Raw genomic sequence first — 20,450 nt, 5'->3', positions numbered from 1 at the left:
AAAATGTTTACGAGGCGGCATGAAAAAAAATAATGCATTAGCCGCTCCATATTAAAGGCCGCAGTGTTCAAAGCTGTTCAAAATGTGGGAAAAAAGTAGCGGCTTAAAATCCGGAATCTACGGTAGTTTTCAAAGCTTGCAGAGAGATTTAGGCCAGTTAGAAGAGTGGGCTGAAAGATGGCAGATGGAGTTTAATGCTGATAAGTGTGAGGTGCTACATTTTGGTAGGACTAATCAAAATAGGACATACATGGTAAATGGTAGGGCATTGAGGAATGCAGCAGAACAGAGTGATCTAGGAATAATGGTGCATAGTTCCCTGAAGATGGAATCTCAGCTTTTGGTATGCTGGCCTTTATAAATCAGAGCAATGAGTAGAGGAGTTGTTAAAATTGTACAAGGCATTGGTGAGGCCAAATGTGGAGTATTGTGTACAGTTCTGGTCACGGAATTATAGGAAAGATGTTAACAAATTAGAGAGAGTACTGAGAAGATTTACTAGAATGTTACCTGGGTTTCAGCACATAAGTTACAGAGAAAGGTTGAACAAGTTAGGTCTTTATTCTTTGGAGCATAGAAGGTTGAGGAGGGACTTGATAGAGGTATTTAAAATTATGAGGGGATAGATAGAGTTGACGTGGATGGGCTTTTTCCATTGAGAGTAGGGGAGATTCAAACAAGGGGACATGAGTTGAGAGTTAAGGGGCAAAAGTTTAGGGGTAACACGAGGGGGCACTTCTTTACTCAGAGAGTGGTAGCTGTGTAGAATGAGCTTCCAGTAGAAGTGGTAGAGGCAGGTTCGATTTTGTCATTTAAAATAAAAATTGGATAGGCATATGGACAGGAAAGGAATGGAGGGTTATGGGCTGAGTGCAGGTAGGTGGGACTAGATGAAAGTAAGCGTTCGGCACAGACTAGAAGGGCCGAGATGGCCTGTTTCTGTGCTGTAATTGTTATATGGTTACCATATGTGCTTATAGTGTATTTTTAAATTTCCAAGCATTTTTTGAAATTCAATGCACAAGCAAGATAGATAGAGCTAATTAGACCCCAATACTTGTTAAAATCTCAATCCCTCCTGCTCTTGTACAGACATTGATCTATTTTCAGCTTTCTAATCTTGTTTCAGAATTCCAGCATCTGTATTTTCCCCATTGATAAGTTACAGCCACCACAGAGGTCAAATCCTTGGAATTGAGCAGCTCTCGAGAGAATGAATGGGGATTGCCTCTCTTGGATCAGCCTAAAAATAGAAGTGATTCTAGCTTTTGCAGCACTGGTAACAGTCGTTTACTGAGAGAAGAGTGAGAAGAGGACCAGGAGTAGTGATAGAAATAAAAGTTATCTGATTTGTTATCACCCTATGAGGTTAACCATAGATTTGACAGAAAAGAAAATCAAAAGGCTGAATAGAAAACATGGCTCAGTAACATCTTTGTGGATTGAACTACGCATGCCCAACATCTTTTGTAATGTATTTGGAATCTGTATAGATCCTTAATTTGATGTTTTAGGATTAGGTGGATACCTATTTGTTGGTTTGTTTGTTAGTTGTGTATCACACACACACACACACACACACACACACACACACACACACACACACACACACACACACACGAGCTATAAAAATATAATTATCAGCAACTTAACTGAGATTGCAAAATTTAAATTAACTGTTTTTTTAATTTCAAACCAAGAACAAATAGCCAAGAAGCACAGTTGTTTTGAAATGCGCTTAAAAATAGATTGGCAAAAATACACTGAATAAAATGTACTTTTTTAAAGTTCATTCAATACAAACCAGAACTGGTAAGAACACATTAATACCCCTTTTCTCTGTATACTCTTACTGCCACTTAATAAAAAACACATCCAGTGCCCTAGCTCTTCAAATAATAAAATCTTGCAGAGTATTTTATCGACATGACTGACAGAATGATACTTGTGCATCCTGGCACATGCTGTCTCTCAAAAGTTCACAAACTAAATACAGCTCAGAGACAGCTCTGGGCAAAAGATCAAGTCAAGACCATGAATCTGGGAATAACTGAAATAGCAAATGTTAAAATTTAGAAAGTTGTGACATATCCATGAAGATAATCCATTAGTAAATGTCCAAATGCTGTAGCATGCACACTTCTGAGTTTATGAAAAAGAAATGACACACTTGAAATATCAGTAGAGAAAATAAAACAAAAATAAAACAGAGCAATTCATTCTAAGAGAGATAGCCAGGTTGAGCAATCATGAACCAGTTAAGTACTGGCTATTGCATACAACACAGTCTATGATAGGAAAACATAAAACCTTTCACACTGCACCACTACAGAGATAACTAGTACTTTATCATTGCCAACCAAATTATGAATTTTAAAATAAATAAATAATTTGAACTGTGCTCTACTAATATTTTGGTCATGAATTAAAACTTGGGAAAAATATATACTTCAGTGCACTTTAAACACAAAATAACTCCATATGTATTTAAAATTAGCTTGTAAAAAATGAAAGAAGCTTTCTCCAAAAATTCAGAAATGTGCAAACTTGAAATTGAAAATTTCTGGGAATGTAATACCCTTAGTTGAGAAGGATAAAGCCCAGACATTTATGAAATTGCACTATTAGTATTTAATACAGAGAGCTCCATTATTTTATATCATTGACTACCTCAGTTGCTACCTTTCTATTTACAGCTAATTGGATGTTCTTTTTATAAAGCCCTAAAGTTTATTGATAATGTCACATAATTTTGACAAAAAATATCAATAAACATACCTTTCTTCTACACAATGTGCTCTCACCAACTTCTCCTTTTGCAGATAACGCGCTCATAAATTGATGTCAGGAGAGCAGGCTTAGTGATGTAATAAATCTCAATACAGCTATGCACTAAGCAGTTCTGAACGTCTGCTCTGCTAGTGATCACAATAATTATTAACCACAGATTTTTACTTGTCCTGTAATTCTTGAGGCCAGTTTTAAAAGTCTGAATAGCAATAAGCATACCTGCAGTCTTCCCTGCAAGATGAATACAACTGTGCATGTTCATCTGGAAAAGGAATGCGGGAATTGAGATCAAACCGTGCCCTTGACAGACATCAAATTAAAAGCTGGCAGACATATACTGCACAATTTGTTAAGACTTTTCTGAAGGCCTGGTGCACAGATGCTTTCAATTTTAATGCATTTTTTCTGATACGAATTCAATTAATTGAAAACACTGGTAACTAAAATATACCAATTGCCACATAATCGATAATTAAATAATAGATCTTTTTCTACTCAAAAAAACCAAAGGACTTTCACATTGGTGTTAAACAGCAGGAAAAATTGAGGAAAAATTAAAATGGTAGAAGAACTTATCTAATCAAACAGTATCTGTGTTGGCAAGGGATGGTTGACATTTCAGACTGGAAGTCTCAGAATGCAAAGGGAAGACAGCAAGTAAATGTAAGTGAAAGGGAGGGATGAGACAGAGACTGGTCGATGATTGAATGGAACCAGATGATAAGAGTGGATCCATGTGGAGAATGATGAGCACATTGAACTGGGGAAGGGGGATGAAAAAGATGAACCAAGGAAGAAACCCATATAGATTTGTATGTGGCAATGGACAGATGGAACCAGATGGGGGAGAGTAACGAGTCTTAGTAATGAGAGAATAGGGAGTGGGAAATGGGAGCAGAAGCTCACTCCTTCCTTGTTTCCATCTACTGGTTTAGAATAGAATACCTTCTATTCTCAGTCCTGGTGAATAGTGTTAATGTAAAATATCAACCAAAAATTTACCTCCACAAATGCTGAATAACAGAGTTCAATTTCACTGATTCATAACTATACAGCACAGAGGAAAACAGGTTCTTTGGCCCAACTCCTACATGTCCACCAACATGCCCATATGAACAAACCCCATTTGTCTTCATTAGGCCCAGTTCCCTCTAAACTGTTCCTATCCATATACTCATCCAAATTTTTTTTTAAGTCATAACTGTACCTGCCTCTAACAATTCCCCTGGCAGCTCATTCCATATACTCAACAACCTATGAAAGCTTATCCCTTAAGTCTTTTTTAAATCCTTCCCCTCTCACCTTCAACAGAAACTTTAAAAGTATTAGCTTCCTCTACCCTGGGAAAAAGACCATCTATTTACCCTAATTACACCATTCAGTATTTTTTAAACCTTTATAAGATCATTCCATAACCTCCTTTGTTCCAAGAAAAACAGATCCAGCCTATTCAATCTCTCCTTTTTACTCAAGTCCTCCAATCTATACAACATCCTTGTGATTATTTTTTGTCTGCACCCTCTCTCTACAATTCCTACAGTATGGCCAGCAGAACCATGCACAATACTCTAAGTGTGGTCTAACCAACAATGTATACAATTGTAACACGAAATCCCAACTCTTGTACAAAATACCACAGACATGAAGGCAAGCATGCTAAACGTCTTCTTCAAGGCAAATTTATTATCAATGTACATACATGTCACCATATACTACCCTAAGATTCATTTTCTTGAAGGCATTCACAGTCAAAACAACAGAATCAATGAAAAACTGCAACGAAGTTGGACAAACAACCAATTCCCAAAAGACAAGCTGTGCAAATACAAAAAAGAAAAACAAAATAATAAAGAGATAAATAAATAAACAATAGATAAATAAATAGATCAACAAAGAAACACATACATACATAGTAGTGAGGACACAAGTTGTAGAGTACTTGATAGTGAGTCCATAGCTTGTATAAACAGTTCAGTGTTGGGGTGAGTGAAGTTATCCACTCTTGTTCAGGAACCTGGTGGTTGAGGGGTAATAACTGTTCCTGAACCTGATGGCAGTAGTGAGGAGAGCATTGCCACCCTATCTGCCCTTTTGTTGCCACTTCCAGGTAACAATGTACTTGATTCTTGGTTTTCTCTGTTCAAGAACACTCCACTCAGCCCTGCCGGTCGCAATGTTTACCCGGCCTCATCTTAACTTTTCAAAATATAGCACTTTGCACTTGTCCTAGCTAAATTATATCTGATATTCCAATGCCAACTTCTCCAGCTTTAACCTTAAGACAGTTTTCTTCACTGTCCACTATAATATCAATCATGGTATCATCAACAAATTTACGAACCATGGCATTCGCATTCTCACCCAAATTATTTATACATTTGGCAAACAACATCACTCAGCCCAGACATTCTCTCTTCTACCCCTTTCTGTACCACCAAGCTCAAGGACAGCTTCTATCTTGCTGTTACAAGATTAATGAATATGATAAAATAACCTCTTGACCTCATCATCTACATGGTTATGACTTTGCACCATACTATCTGACTGCATTGTGTAACTGTAACACTTATTTTGAAATCTATTATTGTTTTCTCTTTTATACTACCTTAATGTAGGATGAGATGAAATTATCTGTATGGATAGCATGCAAAACAAGGTTTTTTAAAACTGTACACTGTATATATGACAATAACAAAACAATGTATACTTAGCTTTATACAAATTCTTTACTGCAAAGACAAACACTTGCAGCTTGCACAGTATACTACCAATAATAGCTCAAGACGATCAATCTCATTCAAACTTTTAGCTTCCCTTTGTTCTCGAAATCCCTGGGTTCCTATTTTGAGTATTAATCCTAGGTTATCACTATTCTTATACGTTCCACAATCCAGTAATAAGTTAAAACCTGTTTCCAAGATTCATCTTCCTCTTGTTCATTCTGTTCTCCTTCAGTGAGGAAGTAGCACAGGTTCCCAGTTCAGCCCAATGCATTTCATCCAAGTTCATCCCATTGCAATGGACAATTTGCTATTACCAACCTCCATTTGGATTAAATTGGTTTTATTTGTCACATGTACATCAAAACATACAGAGAAATGCATTGTTTGTGTCAACAACCACAGTCCGAGAAGTGTTGGAGCACCCCGTAAGTGTCACCACACTGCCAATGTCAACATAGTATACCCACAATTTACTAACCAGACCTGCACATCTTTGGATGTGGGAGGAAACCGGCGCACCTACAGGAAACCTACACAGTCATGGGGAGAATGTACAAAATCCTCAGACAGCAGCAGGAACTGAACGCCAATCCTAAAGCTGGTGCTCTAAAGACTTATGCTGTTACGCTACTGTGCCACCCTCATTTTCTACTTCATCAAGTGTTTAGCATCCTATGTATTGGTACTAAGCCAATCTTGTATAGAACAGGATGGAATTGCTTCTTACAGTTTTCTCACATGGGGCTTGTAACTAAGTTTCATCACACAGGTATTTCATAATCTTAAAACTATGCCTCTATCTTATAACAATTAGCTCTTCTGTCTGTTGTTGAGGCCTTGAATGCCAGAGATGGTTCATTGCTTCTTATCTATTGCAACCAAATGACCACTGTCCTGTTGTTTTCAATTTATTAGGGCTCTAGGACAAGTACTAGCAAAGCCAAAGCAATTCCCCAAAGAAAACAAGGAGGATGAGAAAACGTTACTTTGCAGCATTGCTCCTTTATCTTATGAAAGTCTGGTTTAGTCTTTAGTTATGTCTATTTTACAGTTTAATAGTCAATGACGACTTCTTAATTCATAACTCTGAGATCAATATCAGATTTATTTTTTCCAATTAAGTTGTTATCGATCTCCATATATTTTCTTAGCATTCACAGAGAACTTCACAGATCATTAATTCATTGTATGGCAATCTCTGAGTGCTGATTCAAACTGAAAACACAGTACATTCTCTGCCCAAGATCTTTTTAAACCCTTAGTGTCATTAGCAAATTCAGCAAGCAGCATTCATCTTAAGCTAATAAAACCTTCCCAAAATTTCAGAAATTTTGGAAAACACAATTAACAGATTAGCTCATTCACTTATTTTAAGACCCTAGTATGAAGTCCATCAGTACTCAGTGATTTGTCCACATGATGATAAAACAACTTGCTAAATAACACTTCCTTGGTGATAGTAATTCTACTGAGATCCTCCCTTTTAATTCCTGATTTAAGCTATTTCAGAGCTGTTACTTGTATCCTCTATAATGGAGTTTCATGCAAAATACCCATTTAATTTATTTGCCATCCCCATATTTTCTTCTTATTGAAAGAATTCCCCATACTCACTTTCTATTAGATCAACTCTTTTTAAATACTATTAGGAAATCTTAAACTGTTTTCATATTTCATGCACCACAGAAACAGCGCCTTTAGCTGATCAGGTCTATGTGGATCATCAAGCACCCATCTACTCTAATCCTACACTAAGTCTGTTATATTCTCCCCATAATACATTAACTTCCCCTCATTCTTCCATTCATCTATACAGTCGAGGTAATTTCAGTAACCGATTAACCTACATGGCTTTGGGATGAGAGGGGAAAACCATACTTCACAGTGTGAACATACAAATTCCAAACAGACTGCTCTAGAGGTCAGGATTGAACAGAAGTTACTGGAAATACAAGGCAGTCCTGCTGCGGTTGCCTGTATCATCCTTTATTTAATTCTTTATCTTTCCTTTTAAATTCTTCAAATAAGTTTTCTAGTTAAAATTCTGTAATTTTTCCTTTCAGCTTCCCCCTTTCTTAATTCTTTATTTTTTTTTAAATGGCTTTCCCCTTATTAATCTTTGTTATTCTTTGCTTTTATAATAGTCTATCGAACCTTCTGACTTACGACCTGCGCATGCTTTTATCCTTTTTCTGTAAGTTTGATACTATTTTGTTTCTTAGTCAACCAATGATGGTGGTCCATCCCCTGTATTTTTATTTTTTTGTTGGAATGTATCCACATGGTGTATTTCAAAAGATCTTCTAAGATGTCTCCCACAGTTTTTCAATTGACCAATCCCATAACCCAATTTGTCAGTTCACTTTTGCAGGTCTGCTTTCATACTTCCATAACTTCTTTTAAGTTTAAAACATTAGTTTATGACCCAACCACATATCATCAAATTATTAATCTGGGCATCTATTTATCAATCTATTACCATAAACTATGAGCCATTGCACCCAAGGGCAGCTTGTTCACAGAGTCTAATTCCTCAGGCATATACATGCTCCTGACATACGTTCTAAGTTGAATTATCAAACTACCAACATTAGATGATAGTTATCTAAATTAGGTTGAAATTAAACACCCATCGCTACTGGGGGAAACATCGAGCAAAACCATTTGGTAAATGCTGTGCCATTTACCACATTATTTCATTACACTTAAAAGATTAGAAATTTATTTGCTTGAGGTCATTATCTAAGCCTCAATGCAATTTTATATTTTCATTTCATCCTGTAAAAAATAAGCAGTAGAAGCTGGAAAAGCTGTATAAAAACTCTAGAAATACTCTTATCGGGTAGCATTGTCCCTCATTTGAATAATGATGCAATGAAATCACTGAACATGAATTTATTTATGTAATGAAACAAAGCTCATCCAGAACTTGTGATTAAATTTTCTTTTCACTTCAAAATCACATGCAAAAACTACTTTTGTGATGAAAAGGGTAAAAGTATTCATAATAATATTAAAACTGAATACACATACACAGTACTATAAATTCACTCCAAACAAGGAAAGAAACAAGGGGTGAAAGGGAAGAAAATGAGACACAGCCCCATTCCCAAAAGTATATGGAGTTGGGTTGAATCTCTTTCACGTCCCCTTAAGCAGCCAACTTTCTTTAATGGGTTGTGCCTCTTTTCAAAAACAGATGGAAATATTTTAGCATCGCACAGGGAAAGAACATCATTGCCAAATGTTCGCTGCAGATGATTACTTTCATTATTTACTCAGAAAATTTGGCTGATATTTATTCTATTAACTTAATAGAGTCCTCTTTACAGCATCAATTTATTTCACACAGCTCAGAAGAAATACAAAGGTGAAATCCGAGAACTATGAAGTATTTTAGCACTTTATTCCAATGAAAACATGAAATACAAAGTATTAGAGAACTATTCAGTGACATCAAGTGATATTTACCTAATAATGCCAATTCATAATTATACATTTTTTTAAAGATCTGGCAATTGGCAAGATCGGCATTAATTGCCAACCTAATTATCAATTTGGAATTCAAAAGAAAATAAAACAGTCCAAACTTGAATGCAGCAAGTATGGCACAACAGTATGGTATGAGTGGATAAGATAATACACAAGTGCCAAGCAAAGTCCATTTCCAACAAGAGAGAATTTAACCATCTACCTCTGATGTACCAACACAAAGTCACCCAGTAAATAATACCTTGGACAAAACTCAACTGGACCAGTAAAATGAGTGCCGTGCCCACAAGAGCAAGTCAGAAGCTGACCATGCTGAGTAAGTGACTCATTTCATGACAACTCAAAGGCTTTCAAACATCAACAAAGCACAAGTAAAAAGTATTGCAAAATAAGATCCAGTTACTTGGACATTACTTCCAACACTCAGAAAACGAATCCAGGACAAAACAACAACCTGACTGTTAATCTATCCACTATCCTAAACATTTCCCATATCAGAAGCACACCAAGGTTGCTGTGCACACCATGTATACTGAAGTTACTCATTCTAGCTAATCTAACACTATTTGCCAAACAAACAACCTCCACAAAGGAGGACAAAGGCAGCAAGTAAAAGGGAACACTTCCAAGCAGTGTTTTTATAATTTATCTCTTTTATTGAGATACGGTGCAGAATAGGCCCTTCTGACCCTTCAAGACATGCCACCCAGCAATCCCCCAATTTACCCCTAGCCTAATCAGGGGACAATTTACAATGACCAAATAACCTACCAACTGGTACATCTTTCCTCCAAGAGTACCGCAGCCTTTTCATAAGGTTTGGTGGCTTGCATGTTTCCAGAGAGCTATGCTGGCAAGAGTCTGGGCCTTGTGCTTTGACTCCCAGTAAGGTCAACCTTGCCAAACAGGTCAAAGGGTAGAGGCCAAATTAAGAGTGGGCTGCCAGTCCTCCAGGTTTGGGGATCAGCAATGAAGAATCCTATGTCTGTGTGCAATGGTATTCCTAAGTTCCCACCTGGGATTTGCATGACTGATAGTAGTGAAACCTGACAGAAAGCTACTGGCATGATTAAGGAAGCCCTGAACACCGCCAACCCTGAACCACACCTGGGGCACAATAGAGAAGATGGCCAAGGACAGAGAGAGATGGAGGACTATTGTTGCTACCCTAAATGCCAACAGCATAACAGGTACATCTTTGGATTGTAGGAGGAAACCAGGGCACCCAGAGGAAACCCAAATGGTAAAGAGAGCTTCAAAGCGTTCTTTAAGAACTTACTTACCTCCTCTACCTTCATGAATATGTTATTTTTTTCAGTCACTAATTGCCTTACTTTTTCCCCTGATTAACCTCCTGGTCTTATGCACTTATAGATCGGCTCTTTGATTCTATTTTTTTTTCTTCTCAGCATTTTAATATAAGCTCTTTTTACTTTCATAGCTTTGCTTTTAATTTCAGTCCTATACTTTTGATACTGTTTTAGGTTACACATGACCCTAACATGAAAGCATATTCATCATCAATGAGTCTAAATCCTGGAGCTCACCACACAACTACATTGTGGGAGTCCTTCTATAAAATAATTGCATGGTTCAAGATCATTGCTAAATGAATGTAGCAACACCAATGGCTAAAGCAAAAGGTTTCCAAAATGGTATTACAAAAAATTTTGACTAAAGCTCCACTGCTCTCTAGGTGGAGAATCCCAAATATTCACCAACAACTGGGTGAAGAAAGTTAATCTCATCTCAGTTTTGCTGTCCCAAGGCCAACTTGCACAAAATCAGTCCCTCCTTAAATGTGAGGGCCTCCATGCCCCCAGGGCATTCCAGGAGTAAAACATTCAAATCCTTAATTATTAAAATATTTAAACAATTTTATTTCAAAAGCTTTAAATAGTTTTAAAATGCATATTGCCCATACCGATTTTTAAAATGTAAATGAAAACTGATCTGGATTCTTTGAGTCTGTTCTTCTCCATCAAACAGAGGGAGGAAATATTACCACACCTGGTATAACACAGTACTGGTTGTTTGTGTACAACCAATCAGAAGTGAAGGAGCTGGTGCAACTTCACATCCCATCAGGAGTTAAAATTCACAAATGAGAAAACACCAGTAATCTGATGTCCAGTTGACAGAGCATTTAGAACTTCAACATTCATGCAAGCATGTGCCACAATCCCAAACTGGGAGGCACCTACACAGGGAAATACCAATATATACCTATAGAACTGCTGCACTTTTTTCCCAAAACTGAGGAGATTAACATGTCAGAAGAATCAACTTATTATATTTGGGAATCCATTAGAAATTGAATCCTGCTTATGTCAAAAAAACAGGAAGTTAGCCTGTTTAAAAAGACTAATATATGAGGTCAATTAAATCTCCATCACCCCCAAATGCAAACACACAAAGACATAATTAAAACTCCATGCTGGAAATAATTCCACTAAATGAACACCGAATTCACAGCATAACATCAAATTCTACCTCTGAGACAATGTCCTTACCGCAGCAAAATTTAAATATTTGACGTGGAGGAGGATTGCTGATAAAACATAAAGAAACGACTTCCAGTTAGTCTTTCATTACAGCATTAAACTCCCAAACAGCCTTTACTTCCTGACCCTGCCCCCAGTTAGGAAAACAATCAAATCCATCCTGACATCTGGAATATCACTGTCTGCCAAACGGAAGAGAGAATGAAGACTAAAGCTGCTGTCAGTATTTGTAATTTACTGCAGATTTTCATTTTAAGCTTTTCAATTATTGTATAATGAACAATGGATTTTGAACTTTAACCAGTGTAACCATTCGATGCAAAAGGAGCCTCTTTCAAAATACCATGTATCCTACACAAATTTCTCAAAGCGATTTATATTCCTGACAAATCTAAACAAATAGCCTGCTAAATCCAAAAGTATTCATATCATTTCCTGATAAATGCTTTAGAAGTCCAAAAACACAGTACACTGTCCATTAAAGTTTCATCTACCCCACAATCCTGTTCCCTAGTTATACAGCTCTCACCTCATTTTTCTCTGCCGTTGAATTAGTTCCACGTTTAACTTCAACTCCGGAGTCCATAATGCTGACTTTTGGCATGCAGAATTGCAATTTCCCAGAATTTAAGTCATATATATAGTGCAAATGCTTCCAGCTTCTTCTGTCTGCCACATTCCAGCAAAGCCAGCCATTTTCAGCCCAAAACGGACTCGCAGCCTGAATTAATGATGCAAGCCTGCTGACATTCTCTGCAAGCCAAACACCTTCCACTTAAAAAATAATTCAATGTAAAGTAACACATTGTCAGCATGTGATAACACAGGGTGAACAATTAATAATATGACGGTTAAAATTTTGCCCAGAAGTTGCCCAGCCCTGCTGTTATGCTCTCTTAGAAGACAAGTCAGTGCTACAGTACCTCCCCCACAGTTTATGCTGCTGTTTAGCAGCTAGATTGAAGGCACCTCCCAGAGGAACTGAAAGTACTGCCTTTCTGGTGGGGTTGTCATGCATAGAGCAGTAAAGCAGCAAGCCATCCATCTCCTTCATCGAAAGAAAGGTTTGTTTACAGAAATTAGATTTCTACTGCATTTAATTCAGGACTGTAGTTATTAAGCACTGCAAATCAAGGTGCTTTATAAATTAAATCAAGCTGTTCCCTGTCTGCTATGGTGCATACAAGCCAGACTGTGTGGCAGAATCTTAATCAGTAATGGATGCAGTTTTGTTTTAAATTTCAATCTTCTAAATTTTTTGCCAATCTAAACCTTCAGATTTTCCTTTTATATAATATTTATAAATCATTCATTATAAGTCTCATTTTATTCTCAAAAAATACTTCCCACATTAAAAATATTATCATGGGTACCAATACTGAACATTTCTGCAATGACTTAGCACATTCTCTCACACATGCATTAACCAAACTATAATGACTTCCATTTATATAGCACCCTATACATTGCAAAATTGTACCAAAGTGCTTTAGAGAGTAACAACTTCCAAAAGAAAAACTGACAGTGCCTAAGATAGAAGAGTATGAAAATCTAAATCCTGGTAGTTGAGATAGGCTTTATGATGAGCCTTACAGGACAAAAGAAAGGTAGAGAGATGGAAAGGTTTTTGTAAGGAATTCCAAAGCTTTGGATCAGGCCACATTACAGTCGGCCCTCCTTATCCGCGTATTCCGCATCCGCGAATTCAACCAACGGCGAATTAAGAAAATCCAGAAGTGCTCTTCCAGCACTTGCTGTTCGAGCATGTACAGACATTTTTTTCCTGTCATTATTCCCTAAACAATGCAGTATAACAACTATTTTACATAGCATTTACATTGTATTAAGTATTATAAGTAATCTAGAGATGATTTAAAGTATACGGGAGGATATATGTGGGTTATCGTGGATCAGGATCGGAAAAAATCGGAAGTTGTCTTACGAAGTAAGTCGGAACAGGTACATCCGGTATTATTTCGCGTCAGTTAGTCAAATGTTTGTCCTAGTATATAGTATATATTTTACCTTTCTGTGCATATAAAACACTTAAGAGCGTATGTTTCAGCGCCAGGTTCAGGAACGGAAGTTCCCGAATTCGATCCAGTAACAGACCGCTATCGAGTGCGCTCTCCATTCGTGCTGGGTTGATGTGAAAGATCAAAAACTTAAAACCCCAAAACCCAATAATTAAACCACTGTGTTGCTTAGTAATAATTGTAGCTTTCATTGTAGCAGGGCCTTTCTCACTTTATCCTTAAAATTGTTCCGATCATTAACCGATGTAGCCTAACGCTTTTACAATGACCGACGGCGTTTCACCTCTTTCCGATCGCTTTATTATTTCCACTTTATTTTCAATCGTGATCATGATTATTTTCATGAACAGTAACACTGCGGATTCAGAGCTCCACCGCCAGGTCTTAATTTCCACCGCAGTGAGACACGTTAAATAAGGTCTGGGGTTCTGCTGGGTCCTAAGGTCCACCGTATTGAGACAGGTTGAATAAGGGACTTGAGCATCCGCATTTTTTGGTATCCGCGAGGGGTCTCGGAACCAATCCTTTGCGGATAAGGAGGGCCGACTGTAAATCACATCAGGTAAGGCAATTAAATTCAGGGACAGAGAAGACTTGAGAATAAAGAAGTGTCTATGTCAGGAAGAGTAACAAGAGTTGAGAAAGGAACAGGCTGAACAGGGAGAGGTTTGAAAGGATGAAAGTGTTCAAGTCAAGACATTGTAAGTCAGCAAACACAAGGTGTGTGAATTAGATTTTACAGCCGTTGAGGGACTGACAGCAGGCTTTTCAATTATTTCACATTTATGAAGGGTGAACTGTAAGGTATATTCTAAGGCATTCATATACTGACAACTGCATTGCTGCTGCTTCCTACACTCACACAGAACTCAAAAATGTCATTAATTTTGCTGCCAATTTTCACTTTCACAAGGATCACCTCAGATTTTTCACTTGATATCCCTTTCCAGATCTCCCCAACAGAGAACGAAGTCACCACAAACATCTATGCTGACAAACTCTCATAGATATCTTGACTATACTACCTCCAATACTGCCCCTCTAAGGGCTCCATTTCATTCTCCCAGTCCCTTTATTTGAATTGCATTGCTCTGATGAGACTTTACAAAAGGGTGCCTCTGAAACATCATCGTGATCACATCCCATCTATTTCCCCATACCTTTGCTCCCACCCACTCAAAGAGAGCACAGAGCAAAGACCAAGTACCCCATGAGCTTTACCTTCCACCCACCAGCCTCTGCCTTTCTCAATTCCCACCAATTTCAATAAGATACTACCAACTGTTCCATGCACAATTTCCTGTTCTACTCATCATCCCCATCAACCACACTTAGGGAACTGCAAAAGATGCAATATCTATTCTTTCACTGCTTCACTTTCTACCATTAATAGTTCTGAACAGTCCTTTCAGAAGAAAACGTGCTCTGCTCTCATTTTTTCTAATATAGTGTACTGCATTCAGTACCCATGATGAAATCCCCCTTACATCAGAAAGGAAACACACATTAGGTGGCTGCTTTGTGGAGCCCCTGGGTTCAATTTGAAGCGTCAACCCCAAAGCTTCCTGTTGCAAACTGCAATCTATCAATTTGTGGTCTTCTATAATGTTTAAATTTCAGGTCAAGGAACAGCATCTCATTTTCCATCTTGGGCATGTGGCAACCTTCCGATCTCAATATGAAACTCTACAACTTTCAGCTAATTTATTTCTTTCGTCTGTGTCAGAACTGCGCATTTCTATTTTAAGTTATCCACCTGTGATAATGGTTCTTTAACCTCTCATGAACATGCCCTGGGCATGCCCTACACCCTGCTCATCAACACCTTTTACAGTCTTTTGCTTGCATACTTTCTTTTAAACAGCCTCATTAATCCATCCAGTGGATGACCTCTACATATTATTACTACAGCAACTCTAGTTTCATCCTATCTTAGATAGAGTGCCTATAAAAAGTATTCACACCCCTTGGAAGTTTTCATGTTTTATTGCTTTACAGCATTGAATCACAGTGGATTTAATTTGGCTTTTTTTGACACTGATCAACAGAAAAAGATTCTTTTGTGTCAAAATGAAAACAGATCTCTACAAAGTGATCCAAATTAATTACAAATATAAAAGACAAAATAATTGATCGCATAAGTATTCACCTCCTTTAATATGGCATACCAAATCATCACTGGTGCAGCCTATTGTACCAAATCCAAAGAACTTTCTACAGGGGTACAATTGAGAGCATTCTGACTGGCTGCATCACTGCCTGATACAAGAACTGTACCTCCCTTAATCGCAGGATTGTGCAGAGTGTGGTGCAGACAGCCCAGCACATCTGTAGTTGTGAACTTCCCATGATTCAGGACATTTACAAAGACAGGTGTGAGAAAAGGGCCCAAAGGATCATTGGGGACCCAAGTTACCCCAACCACAAACTGTCCCAGCTGCTACCATCCGGGAAACGTACCGCAGCATAAAAGCCAGGACCAACAGGCTCCAGGACAATTCCTTCCACCAGGCCATCAGACTGATTGACTCATGCTGATCTGAATGTATTTCTATGTTACAATGACTGTTCTATTTATTATAAATTACTATGATTGCACATTGAACATTTAGACAGAGACGTAACGTAAAGATTTTTACTCATGTATGTGAAGGATGTAAGAAATAAAGTCAATTCAATTCAATATTGGTTTTAGAAGTCACATAATTAGTTAAATGGAGATCACTGTGTGCATTCAAGATGTTTCAATTGATTGTAGTACAAATACACTTTTATCTGGAAGATCCAACTGCTGGTGAGTCACATTCATATGCCCTTATTTCAAATATACACTCTTGATCTTTAAGTTAGTTCAGTGGTTTCCTGGTTGAACTTGCCACTCCTATAAATGTTGATTTATTTCAAAAAAAAATTCTATATGCTCCAGTGTATCAATTCATGTTCATCCATTGTATTTATTTTAGCTGACCAGCAATGGCTTGCTGTATTGGAATGCCTTGCTTTGCCCTGCTCTCTCTCTAACCTTTTCCAGCTTCTGAAAAATTTCACTCTTACATTTTTGGTCGCTTTTGCATTCTTGATTTTCATCTCTATGTTATTGGCATCCATATCTTCAGCTACCTAGATGTTAATCTCTGGAATTCATTTCCTGAGCTGATTCATGTGATTACTACTTTATTGGATATTCCTTAAAATCCACTACATTGCTTTGATATTTGATCACATGTTTTATTGCTGCTCTATAAAATGTTGTTTCACACTTATCTTATAAATTTGGGGTGCTTCACTACACTAAAGATGTAATTCATTATAATTATTTAATCTTGTCATATAAGATTTGTGTCCTTTCTTGCTTTGACCTACAATGCGGAGTAGGCCCTTCCAGCTGCACAGCCCAGCAATCCTCCAATTTAATCCTACCCCTATTACAAGACAATTTCCAACTGGCACGTCTTCGGAGAGTGGGAGGTAACCGGAGCAGCAGGAGGAAACCCACATGGTCACAGGGAGCATATAAAAACTCCTTACAGGTAGTGGCAGGAATTGAACAGTGCTACAGTGGCGGGAACTGTAAAGCTTTGTGCTAACCACTACGCTACCGTGCTGCCTCAATGTAAAACTAAGCACAGAACATATCACTTCTAAAGTGGTTGTGGTTCAAATACAGGTGGCCCCCGTTTTTCGAACATTCGCCTTATGACAGCTCGCTGTTACGAAAGACCTACATTAGTTAGCTGTTTTCGCTAGCCAAAGAGTGTTTTCACTTTTACAAAAAAAGGCAGCGCACGCCCCGAGCAGCCAAGCTCCTCCCTGGGAATTGCATTCTGGCCACCATAGCGTAAACACGTGCCTGTGACCATCTGTGCTTTATCTCAATGTATTTTGTGCATCTGTTAGCGACATGAGTTCCAAGGTATCGGAAAAGCCTAAGAGAGCTCATAAGGGTGTTACACAGCGTAAAACTAGACATAATTAAGCGTTTTGATTGTGGTGAACGAAGTAAGGACATTGTCCGTACGTTGAACTTGCCTGCATCCACCATTCGCACTATTTACATGCAAAGAGAAAGAATCTTGAAAACTGCCGAAGTTACTGTTGGTTCTGCTTGTAGCAAAGTGGTCTCTTTTAGTCGGCATCCAATAATGGATAAATGGAAAGTCTATTGCTTGAGTGGATTGATGGGTATACAAAGTGTGGCGTTGCATTAAGCTATCTTATAGTTAAGGAGAAATCAGTCAGTCTTATTAATAAGCTGAAACAGAAAGCACTGGATGATGGTGATGAAAGTGTTGCAACAATTCAGCCTAACACACCATCATCAGTGTGCTCGCTGACTTCCCAATTCTGGTGAGTAAAACTGCACTGTACATACATTATTTCTACTTTATATAGGCTGTGTATTTTTATGTGTTATAGAACCACAGAACCATAGAGTATTACAGCACAGAAACCGGCCTTTTGGCCCTTCTTGGCTGTGCCAAACCATTTTTCTGCCTAGTCCCACTGATCTGCACTTATTTGGTAAATTTTGGCACCTTCATAGCTTAAAGGTTACAGGAGAGAGTGCTTCCGCTAAGAGCGCTTCCGCTGAGAGCACTTGTGTGAGATTTTCAATGCGCTAAACAGTGCTGCAGTGATTGCAGAGAAGTATTTCTACTTTATATAGGCTGTGTATTTATCATATCATTCCTGCTTTTACTATATGTTACTGTTATTTTAGGTCTTATGTTTTATTTGGCATGATTTTAGATTATTTTTTGGGTCTGGGAACACTCACAAATTTTTCCCATATAAATAAATGGTAATTGTTCATCCACTTTACAACATTCTGGCTTACAAACCGTTTCATAGGAAAGCTCTACCTTCAGATAGCGGGGAAAACCTGTAATCCCAAATCTAACATCACCTAATTACTACATTCTATCCTGGCCTGCCCCCCACTCCAGGAAGTATTCACCCACTTTAATATAACACACCAAGTCATCACTGGTGCAGCCGATTGGTTTTAGAATTCACATAATTAGTTAAATTAAGGTCACCTGTGTGCAGTCAAGGTGTTTTAATTGATTGTAGTAAAAAAACACATCTGTAGCGGGAAGGTCCAACTGCTGGTGAGTCAGTATCCTGGCAAAAATGACTCCACAAAAAGGTTATTGAAAAGCACAAGTCAGGAGATGGATAGAAGAAAATTTCCAAATCATTGAATATCCTCTGAAGTACAGTTAAGTTAATCATCAAGAAATGGAAAGAATATGGCACAGCTGTAAATCTGCCTACAGCAGGCTGTCCTCAAAAACTGAATGACCATGCAAGAAGGGGACAAGTGACCAAGAGGCCCACTGCAACTCTGGAGGAGTTACAAACTTTAATGGCTGAGATGGGAGAGACTGCACATACAACAACTGTTGTCCAGGTGTTTCACCAGTCGCAGCTTTATGGGAGAGTGGCAAAGAGAAAGCCACTGTTTAAAAAAAAACTCACATGAAATCTCAGCTAGTTTGCCAGAAGGATTGTAGGAAACTCTGAAGTCATCTGGAAGAAGGTTCTATCATCTAATTAAAACAAATTTGAACTTTATGGCTATCAGACTAAACACTGTTTGGCCACCGCACATAATCAAAAACACACCATTCGTACCACGAAGCAGGGTGGTGGCTGCATCGTGCTGTGAGGATGCTTCACTGCAGCAGGCCCTGGAAGGCTTGTGAAGGTAGAGGGTAAAATGAATGCAGCAAAATAAAGGGAATTCCTGGAGGAAAATCTGATGCAGTCTGCAAGAGAACTGCAACTTGGGAGAAGATTGGTTTCCCAGCAAGACAATGACCCCAAGCATAAAGTCAAAGCTTACAGACAAAATTAATGTCCTAGAATGGCCAAGTCAGAGTTAAGACTTCAACCCAATTGAGAATTTGTAGTTGGACTTGAAAAAGGTTGTTCACTCACAATCCACATGCAATCTGACAGAGCTTGAGCAGTTTTGTAAACAAGAATGAGGAAAAATTGTGCAAAGCTGATAGTAGATGCACCTTTGGCAGCAATTACAGCAATTGAGTCTGTGTGGATAGATCTCTAAATACTGACTTGAAGGTGGTGAATACTTATGCAATCAATTACTTTGTGCTTTATATTTATAATTAATTTAGATCACTTTGTAGAGATCTGTTTTCACTTTGACATGAAAGAGTCTTTCTCTGTTGATTAGTGTAAAAAAAAGTCAAATTAAATCCACTGTGATTCAAAGTTGTAAAACAATACGTAACACCCTGGTTAAGATTTTTACTGTTATGCTGTAGGCATTTCATTTTAGTAGTTCTGTAAGAGCAGTCTGTTCTGCTTTTAGCCTGTTTCTGTTTGAGCTAAGGGGCTTTGTTGTTCAACTTAGGAATGTGGTGTCAGCCAATCAGGGTGGTGGAATTAGGAGGAGGTTTCAGAGAAGGCTGGGTGGGTGGGGGTAGCTATTGTGAGGAACACTGGTTGGAGCCAAGGTCTTTTTCAGCGGGAGCTGAAAAAAAATCAGGACGGAAGATGGCTGAGGATGCCATCCTTATTGCACAAGGTGCTTTCTGCAGATGAATGGCTTCAATGAGCAAGGACCAATACTCTTGTGGGAGAGCCTGTTTGTTCGCGATGGATTTTCAGCGACATTCAGAAAGTGGTGTGCTTTCACGCAGACCAAGGGTCCAGCATGTGAGTTACAGACAAGATAAACTCTAACTTGTGTGCACATATGACTGTTTAATCATAATGGGCCCTTTCTGTTTCTTTCTTTCTTTACTTTAATAACTCTTTGGTTAAGTTAACATTCATAAATAAGCTTTCTTTATAATTGTTTGCAGTGTACGATCTGTTATTTCTTACCAATGGGTAATTGCGAGGGGGGGCACTAAATTACACCAGCATTCACA

General features: G+C 38.1%; 1 protein-coding gene across 3 annotated transcripts in view; it reads right to left on the bottom strand.

The window, feature by feature from the left end:
- Positions 1-20,450, bottom strand: part of mcc (MCC regulator of WNT signaling pathway) — a 151,024-nt gene that overhangs the window by 86,133 nt on the left and 44,441 nt on the right. Inside the window, exon 1 of one of the 3 annotated variants that reach the window (XM_073068628.1) lies at positions 12,039-12,422. The exons of the other annotated variants lie outside the window; for them this stretch is intronic. Coding sequence (XP_072924729.1) covers positions 12,039-12,113 — 75 coding nt within the window. The 5' untranslated portion in view covers positions 12,114-12,422. Of the gene's footprint in view, positions 1-12,038; positions 12,423-20,450 lie in introns of those variants that run through there. 3 annotated transcript variants of the gene reach the window in all.

Source organism: Hemitrygon akajei, chromosome 2 (assembly GCF_048418815.1).
Source record: "Hemitrygon akajei chromosome 2, sHemAka1.3, whole genome shotgun sequence".
In the NCBI taxonomy this organism is placed as follows: Eukaryota; Metazoa; Chordata; class Chondrichthyes; order Myliobatiformes; family Dasyatidae; genus Hemitrygon; species Hemitrygon akajei.
The sequence above is the reverse complement of the archived record's forward strand: the minus strand, read 5'-3'. Positions and strand labels throughout refer to the sequence as shown.